This window comes from Podarcis pityusensis (genome assembly GCF_964106645.2).
Source record: "Podarcis pityusensis genome assembly, chromosome: Z".
NCBI classification, from domain to species: domain Eukaryota; kingdom Metazoa; phylum Chordata; class Lepidosauria; order Squamata; family Lacertidae; genus Podarcis; species Podarcis pityusensis.
The window spans coordinates 13,500,501-13,524,690 of NC_138044.1; the positions used below are offsets into that span (position 1 = coordinate 13,500,501).

Genomic DNA, 24,190 nt, shown 5'->3' on the forward strand with positions numbered 1-24,190 from the left:
GTGGTTAAGGAAATCGATGCAGAAGAGAGCAATGAGTCAAGGGATTTGTGGTAGAGTTTTACTTGTGTTTTAAAACTTTTAAAATGTTTTTGAAAGAGAATGCCTAGCTGCCCTGGAAAAATGAAAGCAATCCAGGAACTCTCCTAGACCAGGGGTCAGCAGACTTTTTCAGCAGGGGGCCGGCCCACTGTCCCTCAGACCCTGTGGGGGGCCGACTATATTTTGGGCGGGGGGGAAATAAATGAATGAATTCCTATGCCCCACAAATAACCCAGAGATGCATTTTAAATAAAAGGACACTGTCAGGGGACCGAGCAACGAGAGCTCACTCCGTCGCAGGGATTCGAACCGCCGACCTTCTAATCGGCACGCCCTAGGCTCTGTGGTTTAACCCACAGTGCCACCCTTAAGCCCTTCTTAGATCTCCCTTTTTCACTTCCAGTGGAGCCAGCTCAGTATGGCAGCAACCAAACCTACCTTGATGGTATTTCTTAGCTGCCACTTTGCTGCTGTACCAAAGGGAAACTCCATTCCCAGGACCCAGGCGGCGCTGTCTCACCACCAGCGTGTTGGTCCTGGTGTTTATGGTGGAATGCACCAGCTTCTTACAGCCTGTCCGCCACATCATCCGTGTAGAAAACAACATCACATCACCTGGAGCAAAAGACAAGGGATGCTGGGGAACATGTCAGACTGATCATCCACAACCATTTTATAAAAAAAATGAAATTGTCTGCTGATAGTAGGGAAGGGCAATTAATTCTGTCCATTTTGGTTCCTCTCAGTTCCTAATTTTTCCAGTTTTGTGTTCACTGCGTTTCTGCATCAGTGTGTAATTTTTAAAAAGGTCACCATGAACATTTAGCTGCTATTTCTCATAATCTGCTATTTTATCTTTATATGCACATGCTTGTTTGGAATCTTAATTGAAAAAATATTTATAAACCACTCTTCATTTTTAAAAATAAACTATTATACATGAAACAATACAATAGAAACCTTGAATAAAGTTAACATCAGAATCAGCTAACTATTCTGGAAATATGCTTTCTTTATCGTCTGGATAAGTCTGACAGAATAGAAATTTTTCCAGCAGGTGCTGAAGCACAAGGCGCCTGCTGAATCTCTATTGGCAGAGTATTCCACAATTTGCTTAATACATGTATATTTTGGCACAGCACCTTTCCCTAATGTAATGCATTTTTGTATGCTATTTTCACTAATATATATACCTATATTTATTTATATGTGCACTTCACCCAAAAGCATGTTTTCCTGCACACATTACTTGAGGCTGGAGAACTGCAAAACAGATTTTGAAGGAGGGCTGTGCTTCGGGTCATGCATTGTTTCAGAAAATGTGAATTATGATAGGTTTGTCTTTCAATGCAAATTCAGTTGGATTTCTCTCCCATCCTGAGCTGTCGGGGACATACATAACTATGCAGGCACCTGTAATCTCAATTCAGGCCACAGAATAGGGTGAGGAAGTTATTTTAGCCTAGCATCTCCTGGTTGAGTTAAGATTTGAACTGGTGGCTTCCCAGCTCTCAAGTCCTCCAAGGCTATGAACCAAACATTCACCTGCACTGCAGTTCAGGGAGCTCTCCAGCACTTGGACCCTTAGGACCTCTCCTAAGGGGCGGCCAATGGCAACAATGCAGTCGCTGGCTTGCACACCAGTCATGTTGATGAACCCAGTGGAATTTAGGAACAGCTGCCCACAGGGACCTGCAAAGGAAGAAAGGCAGCAATGCTTCTGAATGCCATTCCCATTAGTGCATCTGATCAGCAATTGTGAGAAGAGGACTAGCTGGGCCCTTGGACTGATCTGGTAGGCTCTTCTTATGTTCTTAAGAGGGCATAGCTCAGTACCAGAGGACCAGCTTCTCTTACGTTGAAGTCATTATGCCATGCACTGCAACAGCCATTTTATGAATTTATTATTATTGAATTATTACCTGCCTTTCTCCTGCAGATCCTAAGGTGGGTTACAACAATTTGGAATTTATTACTAAGAACACTTAAAACAAATAGCAATCATAGGTACACTGTGGGTCCAAAACCACACACAACTCAGGTGTCAACGGCCAGGGTAAAAAAGTACATCTGTACAGCTTTCTCTGGAAGCTGTATAGTTAAGAAGCCAGATGGACCTCTGTGGAGAGGGAATTCCAAAACTTAGGGGCTGCCACAGAGAATGTTCTCTTCCAGGCAACCACCACCCCTGAACTTTTGAAAGTTCTTTTGATATTAACACCCAAGACAGTCTGTAGGGAAAGAGGTGGTCTCTCAAATATGCCCCACAAATTGCACTTCCTCACAAATGTACTTCCTGGCCTAAAAAGGGTTGGCAGCCCCTGTTAAAAGGCGAAGTCTAGTGATAATCACACGTAAGTAAATACAAGCTGCGCAACTGTACTCATCAGCGTCCCACAGTATATCCTCAAATCGTTTCATGGAAGGAGCTGGTCGATCAGGCTGTGGAAGGTCCAAAGCTTTATGGTGTGGCTTTTCAGGGCCAATGGTCACCGCAGCCATCAGTTGCTCCGTAGGAGGCGGCAAAGTCCTGAGATCTGACCTGGAGACTGGACCTGCTGTGGCCTGTTCAAGGCAGGGAGTGATGGAGCAACTTTGCAGCATCACAGGCTTAGGGGAGTGCATGCAAAAGGTGGGGTTCACCTGTGCCCCATTTTCGGGATTGATGCAGAAATCCTGTCGTGTCTGAATACCATTCCCACAAGAGGCAGAACACTGGAGGGAGAAACCCAGAAGCTATTTTTAAATGCACAGTAAGCATTCTCAGATGAGAGGAGCCCTGGAATAATATGGGCAGGAAACACTTTTATACATCACCTCCAACTGCCCCATCATTGGCTTATGACACTTCTATGCTGCCTTTTCCTCAGAGACCACAAGGCAGTACAGATGGCTTTCCCCTGTTTTGTGTGAGAAGGGTGGGCTGGGAAAGAATGACTCCCACAAGGGTGGCATTTGGGATTTGAAGCTAGGCTGATCTAGCTCTAGTCGAAGAGTCTAACCCAGGGCTCCCCACAACCAGTTTGGGCTGGAGGTCACATCTGCAAATCTAAGAAAACTGTGGTGGGCACCACAAAATGCCCATTTCACAGAAGAAAAGCTGGTGATACTGAATCTGCCTCTCTAAACAAAAAAACAAAGACTGACAAAAAAGCAGGCAATGCCCCTAGAACAAGTCCTCAAAGTAAAAAATAATGAGAGGGGCAGGGGGCCTTGGCAAGTGCCAAGGGGGGTTCTTGAGAGCAACCCAGCTCTGTCCTAATTCCAATACATCTCTGAATGGTATTGAAGCCTGAACCAGGGGTGGGAAACCATTTTTAGCCTGAGAGCCACATTCCCTTCTAGGCAGCCTTCTGAAGGCCACATTCCATGTTGGGGCCAGAGGCATAAGTAGGAAGAGCAACGGATGGAAATTTTGCAGATTCACCCCACCCTGTCTCCATCTTCCATCCAAGCAAGAGGCATTATCAGACTTCAGGGACACATTCTTGCCAGGCTAAAGCACTTGAGATATGAAGCAAGGCCAATGGGGTGTGTGGCCTGGGAAGAGTTTTGTTGGCCAGATAGAGAGGCCAGGTGACCCCAAGGCTTTAGTTCCCCACCCCTGACTGAAAGGTTTACCTGTGTCCATTTGGTGACCCTCCATTCATAAGGGCAGACCCGGATCACACAAGGCACACTGAAGGGGGGCTTCTCTGCTTCTCGGCACTGGCTCTTAGCCAGCTCAATCTCTTGTCCCCCAGAAAGCTGCATGCAGGTCACCAACTGGGTGGCTACCCCAAGTCCACAGGAGGAGGAACACGGACCCATTCTAGTCACTTTCCACCTTCTCAGAGAGAGAGAGAGAAGAGAGCTGATCAGTGAGTCAAGCGAACACACACAACTGCCCTCTGCACCATCCCCAGATTTTAACAGGGCCTTCCTATCATTCCACTTTGCACAAAACATTTGGGAATATCAGATTATCTATATCTATCTATACCGCTCTTCATAAATACAGCCCAGAGCAATTTACACACCACACTCAAATTCAATCTAAAACATCAAGGTAATAAGAAAAATTATATGTAGCAATTTTTAAAGTTATCTGTTTATGTGTAAAGAGCTGTTGCATGTTTTAGAGCCCTTGACATTTTGTTGTTGTTGTTGTTCTAGTGTCTTCGTCTCAGTCTGAACCATTTGAATATAATTTATGCATAACTAGCAGCCTCGTAGCTGGCATGCCTTGGGAATTCTAAGAAACAAAAGAAAATCATTGAAGATTTGAAAGGTTCAGTCTACCATCTTAATTCAAAATTGCTTTCAACTGTATTCCAATATAGACAAAAACTTGCTCCTTCACCTCAGGAACCGTCATGGTTGCCATATTCAAATGCACACTGAAAAAAAACAACTTTCCTAGATATATAGTACAGATAGATAATATTTGTGGTGATGAGGAAAAGACTCCAGTTAAATGAATGCACAACTAATGAATGACCTTGGGGGACATGGTTCCAGGTTGCACACTTCCTGCTCTTCAGGGCGAGGCAAACTCTCACAGACCGTGTCTGGTAGAATCTCTTCCTCTGCCTTCTCCCCCGTTGCCCGTGCACAGTACAGGACCTTGCGCATCATGCCTCTACCACAACTGGTGCTACACGTGCCCATTTTGTAGGACCACCTGGCAGGTGGAAACAACAGAATGCAGTTGTTGAATCAAAAGCACCCGGGGGCCAGCATGTGACTCCCACCCTCAGTTCCACCCACTGTTAACAGGCCAATCCCAGACCTGGCTCTAGAGATTGTGAATTCATCATAAAAGACAAAGAAGGCTCTCCTTGGCCACTGCCCTCAAAACAACCGGCACTTACCTGGCTGGGCATGGCTCCATAGCACATTCTCTGCTGCTGGCTGGCCTGTGCATCCGGCTACATTTCGAGTGAGGAAGAGTCCGGGTTGTGTTCTTGTCTCGCCGGACACAGCGGACTGAGAGGGGTATCTTTCCTCCACCACAGGTCACAGGGCATGGAGCGAGTTCCTTCACTTCCCAGCTGGAGAGAGAGCAGGAAAGGAGGAGACAGACACAGATCAACTTATTCCATCAACTTCCTTGGGCTTGTGACAAAACCACGGATCTAGTCACTGGTGGCAAGCAGGAATAATCTCCAGGTGACCATCAGGCAAGGAATCGTTTATAAACGCATGAGTGAGTGGATTCTTTTTTCTTTCTTCCAGGCTGCAAATGTGCCTCAAGGGCCTGTGAAAGGAATACAAGGCTAGATCTGCAAGATTTATTCATACTTATGCTCATGCTATGCACTTTTACCTTGCTGGACATGGCGTGGGGTTACACAGTTCCAGCTGACTCGCTGGCTTTGGTTCCTGGTTACAACGTTCCTCCTCTGCTTCCTCTCTGGTGTCAAAGACCAGGCAGACATAGCTCAGCCACATCAAGCCTGGAAAGAGAAGTGGCCAGAGTGGATTATGTAAAACTCCCTTGTTTTCCCCCAGGAGCCCACTTGATGAGCTCCAATTTCTTTTAATTCCTTCTCGCAGGGATGCTGGATCTTTCCTCTTTCCAGCTCTCAGCCTGGCAGCAGCCATTCCATCTGGCTGTGAAGCCAGGAGCACAGAAGGGAAGCAGTGCTATTCCACTGGCTCTGCTGAAAGACCAATTGATTTTGGTTCTCTCTCAACTGTCACCTAGCAGCCACCATCCAGTCAGGCTGCAGAGGAGAATAGCTATCAACGTTTCCCTTTTTTTAAGGGAAATTCCCTTTTCCCAAATAGGATTCCAGCTGGGCAGCAGCCATCCCATCAGGCTGCAGCAGAGTGAGGGTTGGGACTACATCAGCTCTGCTGAGAGACCAATTCCATTGGGCTTCTCTAGCCTTCAACTGCCATCTAGCCATGGCCTTTGCATTCCATCAGGCATTCCATCTAACATTAAGAACCAGTCCCTGAGCTTGCTTTTTCCTCTTCCCTCCTCATCCCTATTTTCTTTCATGTCACATCACTCAGGATAGACAGTTAGCCTATGGACAGGGATTGTCTTGCTTTATTGATCATATTTAAGCCACTCTGGAAGCTGTTTTGGTTGAAGAGCAGAATGAAAATGCTTTGAAGTCAAACAAAAAATTAGTGTAGGATAAGAGTGTTGTCAAGACAAAGCTCCCTTCTGGAAAATGATAATACACAAAATAGTCTTTGATGAGCTCATTAATGCACAAGAAGCACCTAGGAAACCACCTTACCTCCCCCGCAGGTGACAGGGCATGCTCCAGCCAAAGGGCTCCAGACATACACTGAGCGATTTCCAGTCTTATGAGGCCAAAACGGGACCAAGAGCTCTGAGCGGGGCATCTCTTCCTGCTGCAGAAGAGCACAATATCTCATGGCAGGGAAACAAGTTAGGATGTGGAATGTAACATATCTGTCAAGGCTCCCATTTAGGGAACCCAGGGGACTCCAGTTCTGGCACAGGGATCTTCTCAGCGGCTTCATCATACTACAGCTCCCAGGGTGGTGAAGTATGTAGCCCTGATGTGTCCAGTTTGAGGATGCATCTATGCTACATACTTGACCAGAGGTCAACAAACCTTTCCAGCAGGGGGCCAGTCCACTGTCCCTCAGACTTTGTGGGGGGGCCGGACTATTTTTTGGGGGGGTGGGAAATGAACAAATTCCTATGCCCCCAAAATAACCCTGAGATCCATTTGAAATAAAAGGACATATTCTACTCATGTAAAAACACGCCGATTCCCGGACCATCCGTGGGCCAGATTTAGAAGGCAACTGGGCCAGATCCAGCCCCCAGGCCTTAGTTTGCCTACCCATGTACTGGACCAACTTATTTTAATAGGCTACATTGTCAACGCAGTCTCCTCTAGAAAACCATTTCATGTTACAAATATGCTGGGGTTTCTTTCAGTTGAAAAGCTATTATTACGCAGGAGTCGATGGAGAGAAAAGCTGAATAAGTGTATCAGACATGGCTTGAGCTGTTAGCATACAGTGGCTACATTCAACTGCAATTGTATCTCCCCCAATATTTCTATTTTCCCTTCTATAATGCACTTTGTATGTTCTTTTCACTAATATATGCATTTTTATACACACTTTAGTACATGCATATTTTGGTATACGTGGAGAACTGCATTGTCAAACTCGGAGAAGTGCAAATTTTGAACCATGGCTGCGTTTTAGTTTGTATATTGTTTTGAAATGGCAAATTAGGTAGATTTCTCTTCAGACGCGAACTAAACTGGGCTTTCCCTGCAACCCTAATTAGACTGGCCTTTAGTCCAGTCCAACAGAGCTCCTCCTATGCTCTACGTACCGTGTTCCATCCCAAAGGGCAGATGTTCACCATGCAAGACACAAAGGCCAGGGGCTTCTCATCCGCTGGGCACAGGCTGGCATCCACGGTACTTTCCACCCCATCCCAGAGTTGAACGCAAGTCAAATTCACTGGGGCAACCCCCAAGCCACAAATCGCAGAGCACTGGCCTGGCTCTGATTCCTTCCACCTGGATAGAAAGTAACAGCCATTACAGAATGGCATTGGCCACTTCTGGATTTCTCTGCAACAGATTCTATATTCACTGTGTGTTCGTGGGTGGAGAGATGGATAAGCTTTCCAAATCTTTTATGGAATATAATGCTATCAATGGCTTCTAACCACAATGGTTCTGTTTTCCCTTCATTGTCTGAGGCAGTCTGCATCTGCAAGAGGGGAGAGTTGATGTTGAACCCAGGTCCTGCTTGCGGACTTGCCATTGGAGGAATCAGGTTGGCCACTATGAAAACAGGATGCTGGACTAAATTTTTTGGTCTGACCCAGCAGCCAGGCTCTTCCTATGTTCTCCTTGGATTAACTTAGAAATGATCAAAGTTTTCCTGGTGTAGTTGGGCGAGATCAAGGAAACCCCTCAATGCAATTTTGTGAGCCAAGTAAAGACTCATGGTTCCAGGTGTATGTGTGTGCCACCACCCATCTTCACCAATCACTGCACATTTCTGCAGTTCTTCCTTGCTCTTCCGCAGAATCACAGGAGGCCAAGACATTGGACAACCCATTGTCCCTTATGGGTGACTTATATGTTTACTTACCTTGGAAGACACATCTCAGTGTTGCAGGACTCGACAGCTGATGGTTTGGGGGCATCCACACATTCTGAATCAGGCAGGGTCACATTCAATCCTCTTTCTTCCTTTGCACAGTAAACCAGTCGCTCCATCACACCACCGCCACAGGGGACGCTGCAGGGCCCAAAGTACTCTGCCACCCATCTTGGAGAAAACAGGAAGGGCCTGTCACACCCACCCACAGTCATGCAGGAAGTGGCATCAGGATCACAGGAAGCTGCCTTATAACAGAGTAAGAGCTAGGGGTGGGCGATATACCCAGAACTGGTTTGAAGTCCGTATCATATCGGTTTCATAATTCTTGACCTGGCAATATATCATGAATCATGATGTGTGCGTGTTTATGCGCTATACAAAAATCACAATGTGGGGAAAGCCAACCAATGCCTCTACAAAGCTTCATCCTTATTTCAGTCATTGGGATGTATTGGTATATCACCAATGTTTAACTGGCGATATATCACAAGGTTGAAAACCAGATATCGCCCAGCCCTGTTCAGAACATTGATTTGAATAGCACAGTAATGTCTTCAGTGACTGGCAGTGGCTCTCCAGGGTTTCAGAAGGGTCTCTTCCAGCCCCACCTGGAGATGTCATTGGGGACTGAACCGGGAACCTTCTGCAGGCAAAGCAGATGCTGAGCTGCTGCAGTTTACTTGAAAATAAATCAGTATTCTAGTCCTTGTGGTTCTGAGTACAGGGGATGAAATAAAAAGGAATGTTGGAAGCTGCCTTGTATGAGTCAGACCACTGGTTTATCTAGCTCAGTAGTGACTCTCCAGCATTTCAGGCAGAGAGTCTCTCCCAGTCCAAGCTGAAGATGCTGGGGGTTGAACCTGGGACCTTCTGCATGCAAGGAAGATGCTCTTCCTGGGACTCTGTGCCACCTAGTAAAATCACTGCACCACACTTGCCTAGCCAATTCTAGCAACCAAACTGGAATATTAGGACTAGTGGATTCATGCAGAGTTGGTCTTCTGAGATAGCTTCAATATGTACACATCTCCTAAATTAAACTATATTTACTGTTAGGACATAAGCTAACATAGGAAGCTGTCTTATATTGACCCAGACTGTTGGTTACCCAGCTCACTGTCTACACTGACAGTTCTTTGGAGTTTCAGAGGATTCTTTTCAGCTCTACCTGAAGATGCTGGAAACTAAATCTGGGACCGTCTGCATGGAAACCATGATCTACAACCCTTTCATAGAAAGTTGCTTTGTACCTAGTCAATCCATTGTTCCACCTAGCTCAATATTCTCTGCGCACGCTGGCAGTGGTTCTCTTGGGATTTCAGGCAGGGAACATCCCCAGCCCTAACAGGATTGAACTTGGAACCTTCTGTATGCAAAGCAGATGTTCTACCACTGATACCCTACTTTAGCCTTTTCAGTGATGGCAGCAATGGGCTATGCTGAGGCTTTTGAAGATGAACATGGGTCACCTGGGCTCTTCCTTTCCCACAAAGAGAACTAGCAGAACCTTTACTCACTGGGGCTGGCAGGGGGCCACAGCACAAGGCTCTTGCCTGGCAGGGGGCCTTGGGGTCTTCAGACAATGTAGGTCAACCGTCATTTCATTCCTTGCCTTGTCAAAGCAGGAGTAACTGACCTTCAGAGCACCTGCAAAATATGAAGTGTAAAGGAGATCTAGATTTGCCAGAAGGAAAGAGGGGAGTCAGTGCTGATTGGACAGAACAGCTATGGGTGACAAGACAGATAATATTAAAATAGATGACCACAACTAACAGGTTAGTTATTTTCTATGGGTCTACTCTAAGTAGAACTTAGCTGGATACAACTAATTGCTTTTCTGTACATACTTTGCCACGTGAAATATGCATCTTTGTACAAATTTAATCCAAAAAAGCTCATTTTTGTGCACATCTCAACCCCAAGCACACATATTGCCACTTTTTCTTTCTTTTATTTTTTGGATTCAAGGAATTTGAGAGTGGCAAAACTGGAAAGTTAATGCCTTTTAGCCCTGAGTAGGGTGGATCAGGTTAGTCCACTTAGAACTGTGTACCAAATGAAATTCTCAACCATCCTCATCCAACCCCTTGCAGGAAACCTGAGGCTATAACATCCAGTGGTGTCAATTGGGAGTGGTGGGGTGTGCAAGAAGACCAAGAGGAGGTGGAGCCATAGCCAATGACAATAACCCTTGCAACTAAGGAGGAGGCTGACAGGTGGAGCCTGTGGACTATATTTAAGTAAGAAGGTAGACAGAGGTTGGTGAGACAGTGTTCCACTTGCTCCAGTGCACCTTTATTAAGTCAGCACCCTGGAGAGCAATCCCACCTCTGCGCTCAAATAACTTCATCACAGAAATATCCCATTCACAATTGAGTGTGGAGCCAGAAAACAATGTGCCTCACCTTCCCCACAGCTCACGGAGCAGGGGCCAAGCTGGGGTACCCATGAATGTACCTCTTTCTCACTTGGTCTGAAGTAGCTGAAGGCAATGTCTGGGCTAGTGGCAGCCCCATACTCCTTCCCATATTTCCTATAAACCTAGAAGGGAAAAGCAACCAGGGTTTGAATGGCATCCAGGGATCAACCAACGGCTTGGCTGATTTCAATGGGTTTAAGAGGGAGTGGGAAAACTCAGGCCCACAGGCCAAATGACCTGCCAGCCCTCTCTATCAGGCTGTACCGTGTTACCTGTATTTCTATGTCCTCCTGCGTTGGCCCATTCACATGAATCTCCTCCAAGCTTGGCAGGTTCTCCACAGTGAGAAAGACCTTGTATTCTATCTGATTGTCTTCCAGGGCCGAGGGGTATGTGATGTTGAAAGAGATTCTGCCTTTCCCTGCCACTACATACTGCCCTTGTACCTTCACACCTAGAAGGAGGCAACAGCAATGTGTCACCACAAGGGATGGGAGATACCCGCTTTTCAACATTGCGATGCTATCACCAGCAAAACATCGCAGTAGAGTAATATATCATGATGTCTGAAAATGAAGAGGAAGGAGGACTTCAAAGCAGATTGAACTGGCTCAGTACAGTAGCCAGCCAGCCCTCCGTAGTCAATCCTCCTTTGCAGCACTGATGGCATAGCATATACCGACAGCATTGCCTCGCCTCAGCGCCTCTCACCGCCCTGAAGCAGGTGCACCAGCTCCCTCCTAGCCTATCCCATGGACCTTACCACACTTCACGGAGCACCTGACATTGCCGATGCCCCAGCCAACCCCGCTACCTCCATCTTGCGGGCAGCAGATTGAGGGGAAACGGGTGCCACTGCCAAGCCACCATGAAGGCCTAGAGGTGAGGAAGAGGACCCAGCGCTGTTCCCCATGTGCTCCCACCACAGGGAGGAAGAGGACCCAGCGATGCTCCCCATGCGCTCCCACATCTTGCGGGAGGGATTCAAAGGACAGGGATTCAAAGGACACGGCCCTGCCTTCGCTTCCCAGCACCCAGTGTGAGGCAGAAGGAAGCAGGCAGCTTCCTTGCTTGGCTGGAGAAGCGATGGCACTGTCAGGCGAAAGAACCTCCCCCTCCCTCCCTCCCTCCCCAGTCTGAGGAGAGCTGAGGACTGAGGAGGCCATGCGTGAAACACTGGCGACACCTGCTGGGCTTCATTGTGTATTGCCTACCTTAAAACTGTGAAATTGTCACCGCTATGACCCGTTTCAAACCCAGTTTCGGGCGATGTTTGCCCAGCCCTATTCTCCACATCTAATTGGTACAGCTTTTGCTGTGAATATAAGCATATTAAAAATGGAGCTTTGCGAAAGCATGGCTTAGTAGGTACAATCCCAAGACATTCGTTTTTGGATTGGCTTTTGGTTAAAGGAAACTGTGGTGGTTGCTACATTGCAATATTGGGGTTCCCACAAAATGAGGCGTTTGTTGAGCATTCATCCTGATTTCCTTGGGCAAAGTTTATGCAGAGGCCAGACAACGTACTCAGACAACTGAGCTGTTGTTCAGAATTGTCTGCGGAGAGATTATACATCAAATGAGAGCATTCATCCTGATTTTCTTGTGTGGTGTTTATTCATTTATTCCACTTTTTAATGCATTTCCCCGTCACTTTCATTACCACAAAAAGTCATATTTTTCTTTTAAAAAGTGAATTTGTTGTGCTAGAGTGACAGAGTACTTTAATCTACTTTAATTAAGCAAATGTATATTTCTGGTTTGTGACTGATTTCCCCCTGCAAAATGTTTGCATTCTTGAGGCAATCTCGTATGGGTTTGCGTTAGAAATTATTGAGGTTGGTTGTGGCAGTCTTAAAGCAGCTTTACTATCTGCAGCTTTGCCTTATATGTTTAAAGGATTTCAGTTTGTTTGTTAAAAAGCTGCATTACTAAACTCACCCAAATGCGTGAACAGTGGGTTCCGGTTGACCACATGGACCATGGTGGTGTTAGGAGGGAGCCTCAAAAATGTAACGTACTCTGGAAGGGGGACAAAAGAGAAGGGAGAAACAGGGCACATTTATACCAAAGAAGATCCAAGAAAGGAAAAATGAGAGGCAGGAGAAGATGTCTGGAGCTAAAAATGTGTGGGATTGAGGCACAACCAGGCAAAGTGGAAAATTCCATTTTAAAATAGAAGCAGAAATTGCTGGTGCTTATTTGCTTGGCCTGTGTTTGGAATGTAAATCAATCCAGCAAATACCGATTGGTAATTGGTGGTGTTTTCAGTCCTCAAAGGATGTGTAATTGATTACTTCCTCTCATGCGCCCTCAGTTTAAATTGTGCTTTCTTTGTATTCAAATGAATGATGAGGAAATTATTATGTCGTTCATTGCATTAAATTTGTAACTTACATGTGATATGATAATAATATAATAATTTATTATTTATATCCCTCCCATCTGGCTGAGTTTCCCCAGCCACTCTGGGCAGTTATATGGAAATTATTATTTAACTTACATGAAATAGCAGAAAGCAAGGCAAATAATATATTATCTGGTGGAAACCGAACTGCAGGGGCAAGGAAACAGTGATGGTTGGGATAAGAACAGCTCAGGATGGAAGTTGCTGACTTTTCACAGCCCCAGCCATGTGACATTCAAAGCTATGCCAAAGCTATGCCAAAAGATTTCAGTGTCCCAGTGCAAAAAATGGTTTTAATTTTTTTACTTTTAATCACTGAACTAAACTTAGATCAAAGCAAAATTTCAGTTTGCAAATTGTTTTGAGATAACCCGATTTCTTCCCCATCCCTACCAGGAGCCACTCACTATATTTCGGCTTAACCTACCTTCCAGGCTTGTTCTGAATGTAATGAAGAAAACAGTGTGCTCCATTCTTGGAGGAAAAAGAATAATAAAAATGTAAAATTAGAAAAGAAAAAGAGAAGGAGCAGTGCTATACCTCTGGATTTTCCTTCCGCATAAGAGTCCTGCACACCAAAACAGGTAGTGTTGTCTCCACCACATACGCGGCACATATCCATCCTCTTCACAGAATCCATCCTACCATCACAACCAAACATCTGGGCAAAAAAGAAAGCAAGCTGCTTCAGTTGCGCCCAGGGAATGATGGAGCCACAACTGGCCTAATGCAGTGATAGGATATGATTAAGGTCCCCAGCATGGTGCCCATGGACACCATGGGGCCCTCAGTCCATCACCCCTTAGTTTCTGCCCCTCCCTCCCCCTCCCCCAAAATGAGTTGTTTGGACTTTGGGGAGTGTTGTCTATTGCGGGGGAGTTGCCTGCCTGGTTTTTTTAAAATATATTTTTACTTATTGGGGGAGTTGCAGGTTTTGGGGAGTCTTTTTGGGGGGTGTTCTAAGCATTGCCACCCCCCCAAGAAATGAATATTCTGGGCAGCCCATTGCAGTTTACTAGATAAGAAGAGTTCTACTGGATCAGGTGAAAGGCCTATCTAGTCCAACGTCCTGTTCTCACAGTGGCCAGTGGAAGACCCTCTACAGTGGCAGAGCTTCTGCTTTGCAAGCTGAAGGTCTTAGGTTCAATCTCTGGCATTTCCAGGTAAAGCTGGGGGAGAACTTGGTCTGAAATCCTAGAGAGCGCTACCAGTCAGTGTAGACAATACTAAGCTGGATGGGCAAAGGGGTTGACATGGAATAAGGCAGCTTCCTGTGTTCCTAAGGTCCCTTTCTCTTCTGTGCAACTGGATGATGGGGAAAACAGGGAGGCATTTTTTTTTTTTTAATGTATTTTTATTAAAGATTTTCTTGATTTACAGGACTATGTGTAATGTCTCTCTCTCGTATTTTTTCCATGTAACATTTTTACAAATCAGTTTCATTTGTTGAGACATTAGAAAGAAAAGGGGGAGGGGGAGGGGGAAGATGGGTGGGGGTGGGGTCGGGTGGCCATGTTCCTATTTTACTTAATGTATGTAGGGTTTGGTGTCAGCACTGCTTGTGCAGGTTCTCTGCTGTTCACTTGTGTTCCTTTGGTGGTGAGAGAGGTTGGGGTTGGCCTAGGGTGTGGTTGTTCATTTGTGGTTGGCTGTGGTGGTCTTTGTTTTCATGTGTGAGTGGGTGGGTGGGTGTTTTGGATCAGGTTAGCCATATTGATTTGTTGGCTGTTGGTGGATTTTTGTCATTGTCTTGCTGGGCTGTGTATGTGATAAAGGGGAGCCATACCGGGGTGAAGGCGTCTTCTTCTGTTTGTCCCCGTGTCAGTTTCAGTTTATTGGTTAATTTTTCTAGTAAGGCTGTTTACAGGGAGGCATAATTAAGGGTTGCCACCTTTTCCTTTCAACCTTGCTCCTGTGCCTTTAACAGCAGCCAAGAAAACTAAACTGAGTGTGTTTAACAGGTTGCTTCTTTTAACGGGTTATTGCTCAGTTCCTCCTCATGGGATTCCCACTGGGGCATCTGAAAGAACAAGATGCTGGACTGGATGAGTCACTGGGACAATCCAGCAGGGCTATTCTTAAATTCTTATATTCAATAACAAAGCCTTGTTTTCTGATTTTATGTTATGCCTTCAGCTCTTAATCTTTTGAAAGCATATTTTTATGCAGGGAGCAACTAATGTCTAATGAATCATAATAATTACATAAATGCACAAGCAAGGCTTTTCCTGTCCTGGAGATACAGTATAGGGAAAGCTTCACTGGGCTGAGTCACTGAGGAGACAAACTAAGAATGGGTGCAAGACAGAAAAAGGCACAGGATAAAAAACAACAACTCCAGGACCTGCCTGCCTTAATGAAGTGTCAGATGTTCTCTGGCACACCTCTGCATGGCTATTGTCCTTACCCTGCAGCTGCCCATCACACACAGGCCAACCGCTGTCTCTCCTGCAGGGCTGCTCAGCTCACACCTTGTTCCATCTGTGAATCGATCCCCTCGGCTCACCATGAAATTCTTCCCAGATGCCCTACACATGTGTTTGCACATGGCGTCTCCTGTGATGGGTAGAAAGTACATAAGAGTTTTAGTGTGACAATGAATTTGCCATAAATGGTTTTTGAGAAAATGTTAGAACTCCCTTCCCCACCACCTTTTCATAAAACTCCCAAATTTGGATTACCTTTGGTGTAGCCAACAGCCGACACCCACTTATAGAAGGATGGGAACTCAAGGCTGAGGTAAAGTGGCTTCATATCCGTCAAAGCACATTGTTCATCCATGAAACCCACCTGGGTTGTCGTTGGGCAGGGCTGTGGAAGAGGAGACAGATCAAATGGCTGAGATCAAACATGCCATTTCCTATCACCATAACAGCTGGGCTGCCCTTTGCTTTGGGGGAACAAGTACCATATTTTTTGCACCATAACACTCACTTTTTTCCTCCTAAAAAGTAAGGGGAAATGTCTGTGCGTGTTATGGAGGGAATGCCTACGGGTGGCATGCCTACAGATTTTCCTCCTCTAAAAACTACACGCGTGTTATGGTCGAGTGCGTGTTATAGAGCGAAAAATACGGTAAATGGCTCATTTTTCTAACCACAAGTTGGAGTTGGAGGCAAGTCCTGCTCATTTAAATGGAGCTTAATTCCGAGCAGGGGCTTTTAAGGGATGAATATCATGTCCCAAACCCAAATCTGTGGAGATAGCATCAAAGGAGAGGCAGTGCTTTTAGAGATGGATTGTCAGGTGGGAAGATGGGGTACTTAACCCTTCCTGTGTCTACCAACTATTCCCTCAGTTTAAGCAAGTACACACATATTCTAATTCTAGTTGCTAATACTCTTATGCAAGGGACCCTGACAGTTAAGTCCAGTCGCGAACAACTCTGGGGTTGCGGCGCTCATCTCGCTTTACTGGCCAAGGGAGCCGACATTTGTACGCAGACAGTTTTTCCGGGTCATGTGGCCAGCATGACTAAGCCGCTTCTGGCGAAACCAGAGCAGCACACGGAAATGCCGTTTACCTTCCCGCTGGAGCGGTACCTATTTATCTACTTGCACTTTGACATGCTTTCAAACTGCTAGGTTGGCAGGAGCTGGGACAGAGCAACAGGAGCTCACCCTGTCACGGGGAATCGAACTGCTGACCTTCCGATCGGCAAGCTCAGTGGTTTACACCAGAGTGCCACCCACGTCCCGTATGTAAGGGACCACATCCATGCAATTCCCTTATGCAGCCTTGTTCCACCCTAAGACCATACATAACTAGCTGGAGCTTGTTCTTTCTCTGTTTAGGGAAGCATTTAATGTTTAATAGAATATTTTATTTTAATATTTTGTTGGAAGCAACCCAGAGTGGCTGGGGAAACCCAGCTGAATGGGCAGGGTATATATAATTATTTATTATTATTATTAATAATAATAATAATAATAATAATATTCTTGCAACCTCTATACATGCTCCATTGGGAAGAGCTCAGGGGTGGACAGTCATGTAGAGCTGGGGAAGGCTTTTGCCTGAAACCCTGGAGAGTTGCTACCAAACAGTGTATGGACAATAATGAGTTAGCTGGACCAATGGTCTGACTTGGTATCAGGCAGCTTTCTGTGTGCCTGAGATTTTCTCTACAGCTTGAGGACTAGAAACTTGACACAAAGCTAGGAATTAGAGGTCCATGTCTGTGGATGCTGAACTAGACTCCTCACCAATGTAAGAAGAGCCTGCTGGATCAGGCCAGTTGCTTATTTAGTCCAGCATCCTGTTCTCCACAGCGGCCAACCAGATGCCTATGGGAAGCACGTTAGTGGGATCTAAGTGCAACAGCCTTTGACTGTGTCGACCATAGCAAACTATGGCAAGTTCTTAAAGAAATGGGAGTGCCTGATCACCTCATCTGTCTCCTGACACCAGTCACGAAATTAAAAGACGCCTGCTTCTTGGGAGAAAAGCAATGACAAACCTAGACAGCATCTTAAAAAGCAGAGACATCACCTTGCCAACAAAGGTCCGTATAGTTAAAGCCATGGTTTTCCCAGCTGAGATGTATGGAAGTGAGAGCTGGACCATAAAGAAGGCTGACCGCTGAAGAATTGATGCTTTTGAATTATGGTGCTGGAGGAGACTCTTGAGAGTCCCATGGACTGCAAGAAGATCAAACCTATCCATTCTTAAGAAAATCAGCCCTGAGTGCTCACTGGAAGGACAGATCCTGAAGCTGAGGCTCCAATACTTTGGCCACCTCATGAGAAGAGAAGACTCCCTGGAAAAGACCCTGATGTTGGGAAAGATGGAGGGCACAAGGAGAAGGGGACGACAGAGGACGAGACAGTTGAACAGTGTTCTCGAAGTTACCAGCATGAGTTTGACCAAACTGCGGGAGGCAGTGCAAGACAGGAGTGCCTGGCATGCTCTGGTCCATGGGGTCACGAAGAGTCGGACACGACTAAACAACAACAAAGTGCAACAGCACTCTCCCCTCCTGTGATTTTCCAGAAACTGGCTTTCCACATGTAAGGAATCATGGAAGACAACACAGAGCCTATGCATATGAAGAGTGTCTTGCTATTTACAAAAGGAAAAGCTGCCAGGGCTTTCTAAACAGAGGACAGAAGCAAAAATGGCGGCCTCCCTACCTGTTCATTACACATCTCTGCTTGCAAGTCTTCTCCCTCACACTGACGTCCACCAAAAGCAGGTCTGGAAGGAAAGGACACCTTTGTATGTGTGGCAGGAGGAGAGAGGATCTTAATCACACCCACGCTGTACATTTAAAGCAAGTCCTGACCCCAATCCTGGGAACTGTAGTTTCTTAAGGGTGCTGGGAATTGTAGCTCCATGGGGATTCTTTGCATTGGGTGAGTGAAATATGCTTTAAATGCATGGTGTGTGACCCATCAGATCCCAGTTTCTGAAGCGAAGCTGCTCTCTGAGCATAGACAAGATGCTGGTCAGCACAGACCCGGGACACACCTAGCCATCAAGCAGCTTTGCCCAGGAGTCACGGAAGGACCTATGAATATGCACTGCACTACTAAGCAGACATTTACACATCTCGTTTCAATTAAGTGCCGCAGAGGCTGTCCCACTGGGGCGAATGGAGCTTTGCCCCACCATCCTCAGTCCCCTTGCATCCAACTCTCTCCCAGGTTCTATGGCTCCCTTTGAACACAGTCCCCCCCAAAAAACACTGCTCTAACAAGGACTTACTCACCTGGGGTTGTTGCACTGTCGCCGCCTGGCCACGACTCCCCCACCACAGCTCCGGGAGCAGGCAGTAAAGGCAGTCCAAGTAGACCACTTCCCATGGACTGCTGCAATAGGAATCAGTTCTTCCAAAGATCTACAGTGGCCTTTGAAGCACCACTGGAAGTGAGAACAGCATGGCCATCAAGCACCAGGACAGCAGCACAACTAAGGCCATGGAGGTGTGAACCCAGAAGGGCCACAGAGAAGCTAAGCAAAATGCATGTAGCTGGACTCTCAACTCCCATCACCCATGACCACAACATCTGAAGGACTACAGGTTCCTTACACTGATGGGACTCCCATCAGTTCAAGACAGCCTGGCCGACATTCAGGGAGCTAGACATCTAGAGGGCCACAATGTCCTCATCCCCATTCTACTGCTGTTTCATATCAGAAGACCCATTTACCTTGTTGATTCCACATTCAGTGCCATCCAGGAGGGGAATGAGGATCCGAGTGCAGCTGGATTGGTCAGATGGATTAGTGTGGCAAGAAAGAACTTTGCACATATCCTAGAAATAGGAGAAGCGGGGAGGATGATAGGTGACCTGCTGCTTTACTGGTTATTATTTATTTGACTTAGGGAAAACATGGGAGTGGGGAGTGTAAGGGAAACCACTCCCACAGCCTCAGCACACTGCCATAACACTGGCCTACCTTACTGGGGTGTTGTCCAATATGACAAAGATAACGTACATGATATGCTTTGAACATGCTAAAACGCTAAGTGAATCTGAGAGCCAGTGTGGTGGTGTGTCAGATTAGGATCTGGAAGACCAGAGTTCAAATCCCCTTCTCAGCCACAAAGCTCACTGGCTGATCTTGGGCCACTTACCAACTCTCAGTCTGTCGTCCTACACCACAGAACTGTTGCAAGGATAAAATAGGGGGGGGGGCGACAGGTGCGAATGGAGGAGTGAAATGTATGACACCTTGAGCTTTTTGAAGAAAATATGAGATAAAAATGTAATATGTAACTGAATTGGAAATGCTATGATTATGACTATTTGCATGTAAAAGCAGCAAGACCCAGCAGATAAATGTAATACATACAATGTCGTGCCTGGAGAAAGTGCAAGCTGTAGCTCCGCCCCCAAAGGCCGTTTTGCACTGCTCATCCACCCCATAATAAAGGCCTGGCTTCCCTCCTGGGATATTGTCCTTGAGGTCTGGCAAGTCATTTGTGCAGCTTGCTTGGTCTGTACTGGGGAAAAACCAAGACAGAAAAACTGCTTGTGGATTAGCTTCAATGAGTGCCAACTCTTATTAAATGCATAGCCCACCAGTGATCTCTTTAAAAAACCAATGGTATCCATCATAGTCCAGATGCTAGGGCAGGGCTATGCAGAAGGAAGAGGTGGAGTCAGGAGTGGTGTGGCCCGTTTTGCTGCTTGAAGCAGAATGGAAAGTGTTGCCTGGTTGCTGCTGTACCTGCTTCTCTGCCCGCCCTGCTACCTCCACCACTGGTGGAAAAGCGGTCCCTGCATCTGCACCAATTTGCATGAATCTTGCTGAAATCAAACTGGGATATTGCCTTTGGGGGCTTCAACTACCTCAGTCTGCTTAATGGTCGAGCCCACTCTGAGTGGGGTCATGTAGCTAGGAGATGGCTCAACTCTCAGATGAAGGAGATGGGGCTATGCAGATAAGTCTTACCTCGGCTCTCACTGGCTGTCATTGAGTTCTATGGGGCTGAGCAAAGTCACCCTGGTGAGGCTGTTTATAATATGCAGATGAAGTGGGATGGGCTATTCAGATAGGAGCTGGCTGAGCTCTCAGGGATCGCTGTTTAGTATTTGCAGATGAAGGAAGTTGGGCTATGAAGTTGAAGGCTGACTCAGCTCTCAGTGGCTTCCACTGACTTCTATACACTGGCGGAAGAAGAGGAGTGCGGAGGAAGAGGAATGCGGAGGGAGTGCACTGCCCCCGGCAGCGCGATCCTGGCAGGGTGCCATCGCGGCTGCCCCCCCGCCCACGCTGGGCGCCTTACGCCTCCAGGCGCTGTGCCCCACCCCCAGGACGCGTGCCAGCCCTGCCCTCGCCTGCTCTCCGCCCCGCCCCCCCCCCGGCCGGAGCACGAAGCTCTGCCGCTGCTTCTATATGAATCATTAACTTGCCCTGGGGCTTTGCTATTGATGAGTTAATAAGATTATATTAAGATTATATTAATAATAATAAAAAGAGGATGGAAAAGGAATATTCCCTTATAGCAGGAGGTATTTACCCAGTTTTATTTCCCCACACCCTGTGGAGAACAGATCCTGAAATACAGTGGTACCTTGGGTTACATACACTTCAGGTTACATACGCTTCAGGTTACAGACTCCGTTAACCTAGAAATAGTACCTCAGGTTAAGAACTTTGCTTCAGGGTAAGAACAGAAATCGCGTGGCCGCGCGGCAGCAGCGGGAGGCCCCATTAGCTAAAGTGGTGCTTCAGGTTAAGAACAGTTTCAGGTTAAAAACGGACCTCCGGAACGAATTAAGTACGTAACCAGAGGTACCACTGTAACTTCTCCATGTCTATAGGTAAAGGACCCCTGGACAGTTAAGTCCAGTCAAAGACGACTATGGGGTTGCGGCACTCATTTCGCTTCAGGCCGAGGGACCCAGTGTTTGTACACTGACAGCTTTCCGGGTCACGTGGCCAGCATGACTAAACCGCTTCTGGCATAACAGGACACCATGACAAGTGCCAGAGCACACAGAAACGCCATTTGCCTACCCAGTGGTACCTATTTATCTGCTCGCGCTGGTATGCTTTTGAACTGCTAGGTTGACAGAAGCTGGGGCAAAGCAACGGGAGCTCACCCCGTAACACAGATTCAAACTGCCAACCTTCTGATCGACAAGCCCAAGAGGCTCAGTGGTTTAGACCACAGCGCTACCGGTGGTCTCCCTGTATATAGACTTATATGATCCCAGAATCCCATTGTTAAAATGAGCTATAAAAAGTGTATGTGTTTTGTTCCCATTAACTGTGTGCCCAAGAGCAAGTGAAGGATGGTCTAGTAGGAGGTGAGCCCTGCCAATCTCAGCCTTCCCCCCGGCATACCCCGCCTGCCTGCCTTCTTACTTACAACCATTCCAGGGGGTGGGAGAACTCAGCAGGGCGGATGGTGGGGGAAAACCAAAAATTAGTTGGCTGTGCCTGATGTTGGCTGGCTCACCCTACTGTTGTGCTCCTTACCTTCTGTCCTACCAGTCTCAAGGAACATTGATCCACCACTGCCCAGGAGGTTGCAAAAGACATGGTCCGAAGGGCCCCTTGGCCCTTTTACCTGACAAAGGCTAAGAACTGCTCTCTGCTACAGGTGGACCAGGTCAAATCCACACTGTTGTGGCCACCTTCAGAGCCCATGATGTGCCCATCGCCTGCACATCGGTTCCCTTCTCCGTCATGCTGGATCCCAAAGCTGCAATGAAAATAAAAAGGGAAGGAATGGAAGGAAGGAAGGAAGGAAGGAAGGAAGGAAGGAAGGAAGTGTGAATAGGTATGGGGGGGGGAGAGGATGAATCTGAACTTAAATTCTGTGATTTATTACTGCAAATCATGGCATGAACCTTGGTTGACCCTGGTACCAGCCTTATCACAAACATATTCTGAAAGCCAAGGTCAGCACAAGGGAATCAAGTTGCCACTAAAGTCTGTTCAACAACTGAATGAATGGCATCAAGTTAATGGTGAGATAATTTTAAGGCAGCAGGTAGAAAAAACGGATGGCCAGGTTTAGTTAATTGCTCACTTGGAACATATTCTTTCAACCTTTTGTTTTAAGCAAAACACAGAGAGTGAGAAGCAGGCAAGAAACTGAGATAAAATCAATAGCACAATAACTGGAATTTTAGGAATTGTTCATCTCAAGCCCCACCCCCCTTCTCCACTGGAGGGCATTGGATGAATTTAAAATTCCCTAGATTTTCAAGTTAGATAGCTCTCATAGCTCCAACAGCAAGGAACTTACTCAGCGCTCCCATGCCTGCTTTGTACTCTCCCCTTGCTCTCTGCTTTACTTTCAGTGTGAGTTCTATAGGAAAATTGTCATTCTTACTTTTCTAGGTTTTTTAAAACAGTTGGGGAATCTTTCACTCTTCAGATCAAGGTGTGATAGAATTTGCTGGCAGCTTGAACAGTAATTTTGCTGTCTTAAGTAGCATTTATATATTCTGTCACTTTCGTTTCATATAATAAACCAAGCTTTATTCCTTTGTGCAAGAACTTCTGTGGGTATAGGTTTAAGGGTAAAACACATATTCGTAAATGGACACACGTTATAACTCCAGCAAAAGATCCCAAACCTCTCTGTAATGTGTGTATGCATACATGTGAGTGCTGGATATGTATGTGGGTACAGACAGATGCTTGTAACTCCCCCCCCCAACCCCCAGTTTTTCCAGGTTGAAGACAGATCATGCACTCTGGCTGTATTCACACCATATATTAAAATAAATTGTTCATTCTTTGCTGTTTGAATTGTATAGCATGGTTTTAAATTAGAAAAGTGCAATAAAACCACCAAGAAGTCACACAGAAAAAATATTAGAGGCTGTATACAAAGCACAAAGCAGACCTTGCAGAGCTACATTTCCCAGCACCCTCAGCAAACTACAGTTCCCAGGATTCTTTGAGCAAAGTTGTGTGTTTTAGATGCACTTTAAATGTATGCTGTGGATCTGCCCTTAGCTTTGTATGTTCCCTCAAAACACAAGAGGCCTTCCAGCCTTCATTACATATTTTTAGGCGCCAGGCAAAAACATTTCTCTAAAACCAGGCCTTTGGCTGATTAAACATTCTATAACCTTTTCAATGCATTTATGAAGGGGGGGGGTTATTGATTTGTTTTTGATCATGGATTTTGTGTTTTCATTTGATATTTTTAATGTTGTGAACTGCCCTGTGATCTTCGGATGAAGGGTTGTATACAAATTCAATAAATAACAATGATGAGATTAATTCCTTGCCCACTGACCTGTGACCGATCTCGTGGGCAATGGTAACTCCCAGACCAAATCCAGTGTCTTCGGTGATGATGCAGCTCCAGGAACTGGAACAGGCCCCGCCCAGCTGAGTGACACCACGCACTTGCTTGTTTCCATCAGGCAATTCCAGGTCAAATCTAAAGCAAAACAGGTAAAGAGGAAGAACACTAGAACAATGGTGGGGGGGGGGGAGCTCCTCCAGAATGTATTTTGTGGGAGTGCAAGTGCATACTGGAAAATTTAGGTGTGCACAATTAAAGTGGGATTAAAGAAATCTGTTGCCCTAGCACAACAAATCTACTTTTAAACAAAGTTTGACTTTTTTGAAGTTAGGAAAGTGGGGGGGGGGGGGGATACATTGAAAAGTGCAGCGTTAAGAAATGACTAATGGAAAGACATATAAACTTCCTGCAAGCAAATCAAGATGGATGTTCAATAAAGACAAGCATTGTCTAACCTCTGTGTAAGTTTTGTGCAAGCAGATCAGGGCAATCG

The 24,190-nt window shown here is 46.1% G+C and overlaps 1 protein-coding gene across 9 annotated transcripts in view; it reads right to left on the bottom strand.

Annotated features, from left to right (window-relative positions):
- ADAMTS13 (ADAM metallopeptidase with thrombospondin type 1 motif 13) overlaps window positions 1-24,190 on the bottom strand; it is a 36,121-nt gene that overhangs the window by 2,137 nt on the left and 9,794 nt on the right. For 4 of the 9 annotated variants that reach the window (XM_080989533.1, XM_080989538.1, XM_080989539.1 and 1 more), the window contains 23 exons: window positions 23,686-23,832; window positions 21,997-22,131; window positions 19,770-19,920; window positions 19,124-19,228; window positions 18,682-18,833; window positions 18,104-18,167; window positions 15,653-15,782; window positions 15,379-15,527; window positions 13,512-13,632; window positions 12,506-12,586; window positions 10,837-11,018; window positions 10,551-10,686; window positions 9,663-9,792; window positions 8,134-8,313; window positions 7,361-7,550; window positions 6,276-6,393; window positions 5,348-5,477; window positions 4,893-5,072; window positions 4,520-4,702; window positions 3,661-3,865; window positions 2,418-2,754; window positions 1,585-1,731; window positions 478-654 (listed from right to left, as the gene is read on the bottom strand). In XM_080989533.1, the coding sequence (XP_080845659.1) occupies window positions 478-654; window positions 1,585-1,731; window positions 2,418-2,754; window positions 3,661-3,865; window positions 4,520-4,702; window positions 4,893-5,072; window positions 5,348-5,477; window positions 6,276-6,393; window positions 7,361-7,550; window positions 8,134-8,313; window positions 9,663-9,792; window positions 10,551-10,686; window positions 10,837-11,018; window positions 12,506-12,586; window positions 13,512-13,632; window positions 15,379-15,527; window positions 15,653-15,782; window positions 18,104-18,167; window positions 18,682-18,833; window positions 19,124-19,228; window positions 19,770-19,920; window positions 21,997-22,131; window positions 23,686-23,832 (3,530 nt within the window). Of the gene's footprint in view, window positions 1-477; window positions 677-1,584; window positions 1,732-2,391; window positions 2,755-3,660; window positions 3,866-4,519; window positions 4,703-4,892; window positions 5,073-5,347; window positions 5,478-6,275; window positions 6,394-7,360; window positions 7,551-8,133; window positions 8,314-9,662; window positions 9,793-10,550; window positions 10,687-10,836; window positions 11,019-12,505; window positions 12,587-13,511; window positions 13,633-15,378; window positions 15,528-15,652; window positions 15,783-18,103; window positions 18,168-18,681; window positions 18,834-19,123; window positions 19,229-19,769; window positions 19,921-21,996; window positions 22,132-23,685; window positions 23,833-24,190 lie in introns of those variants that run through there. The other 5 variants (XM_080989535.1, XM_080989534.1, XM_080989537.1 and 2 more) reach the window with 5 other exon arrangements.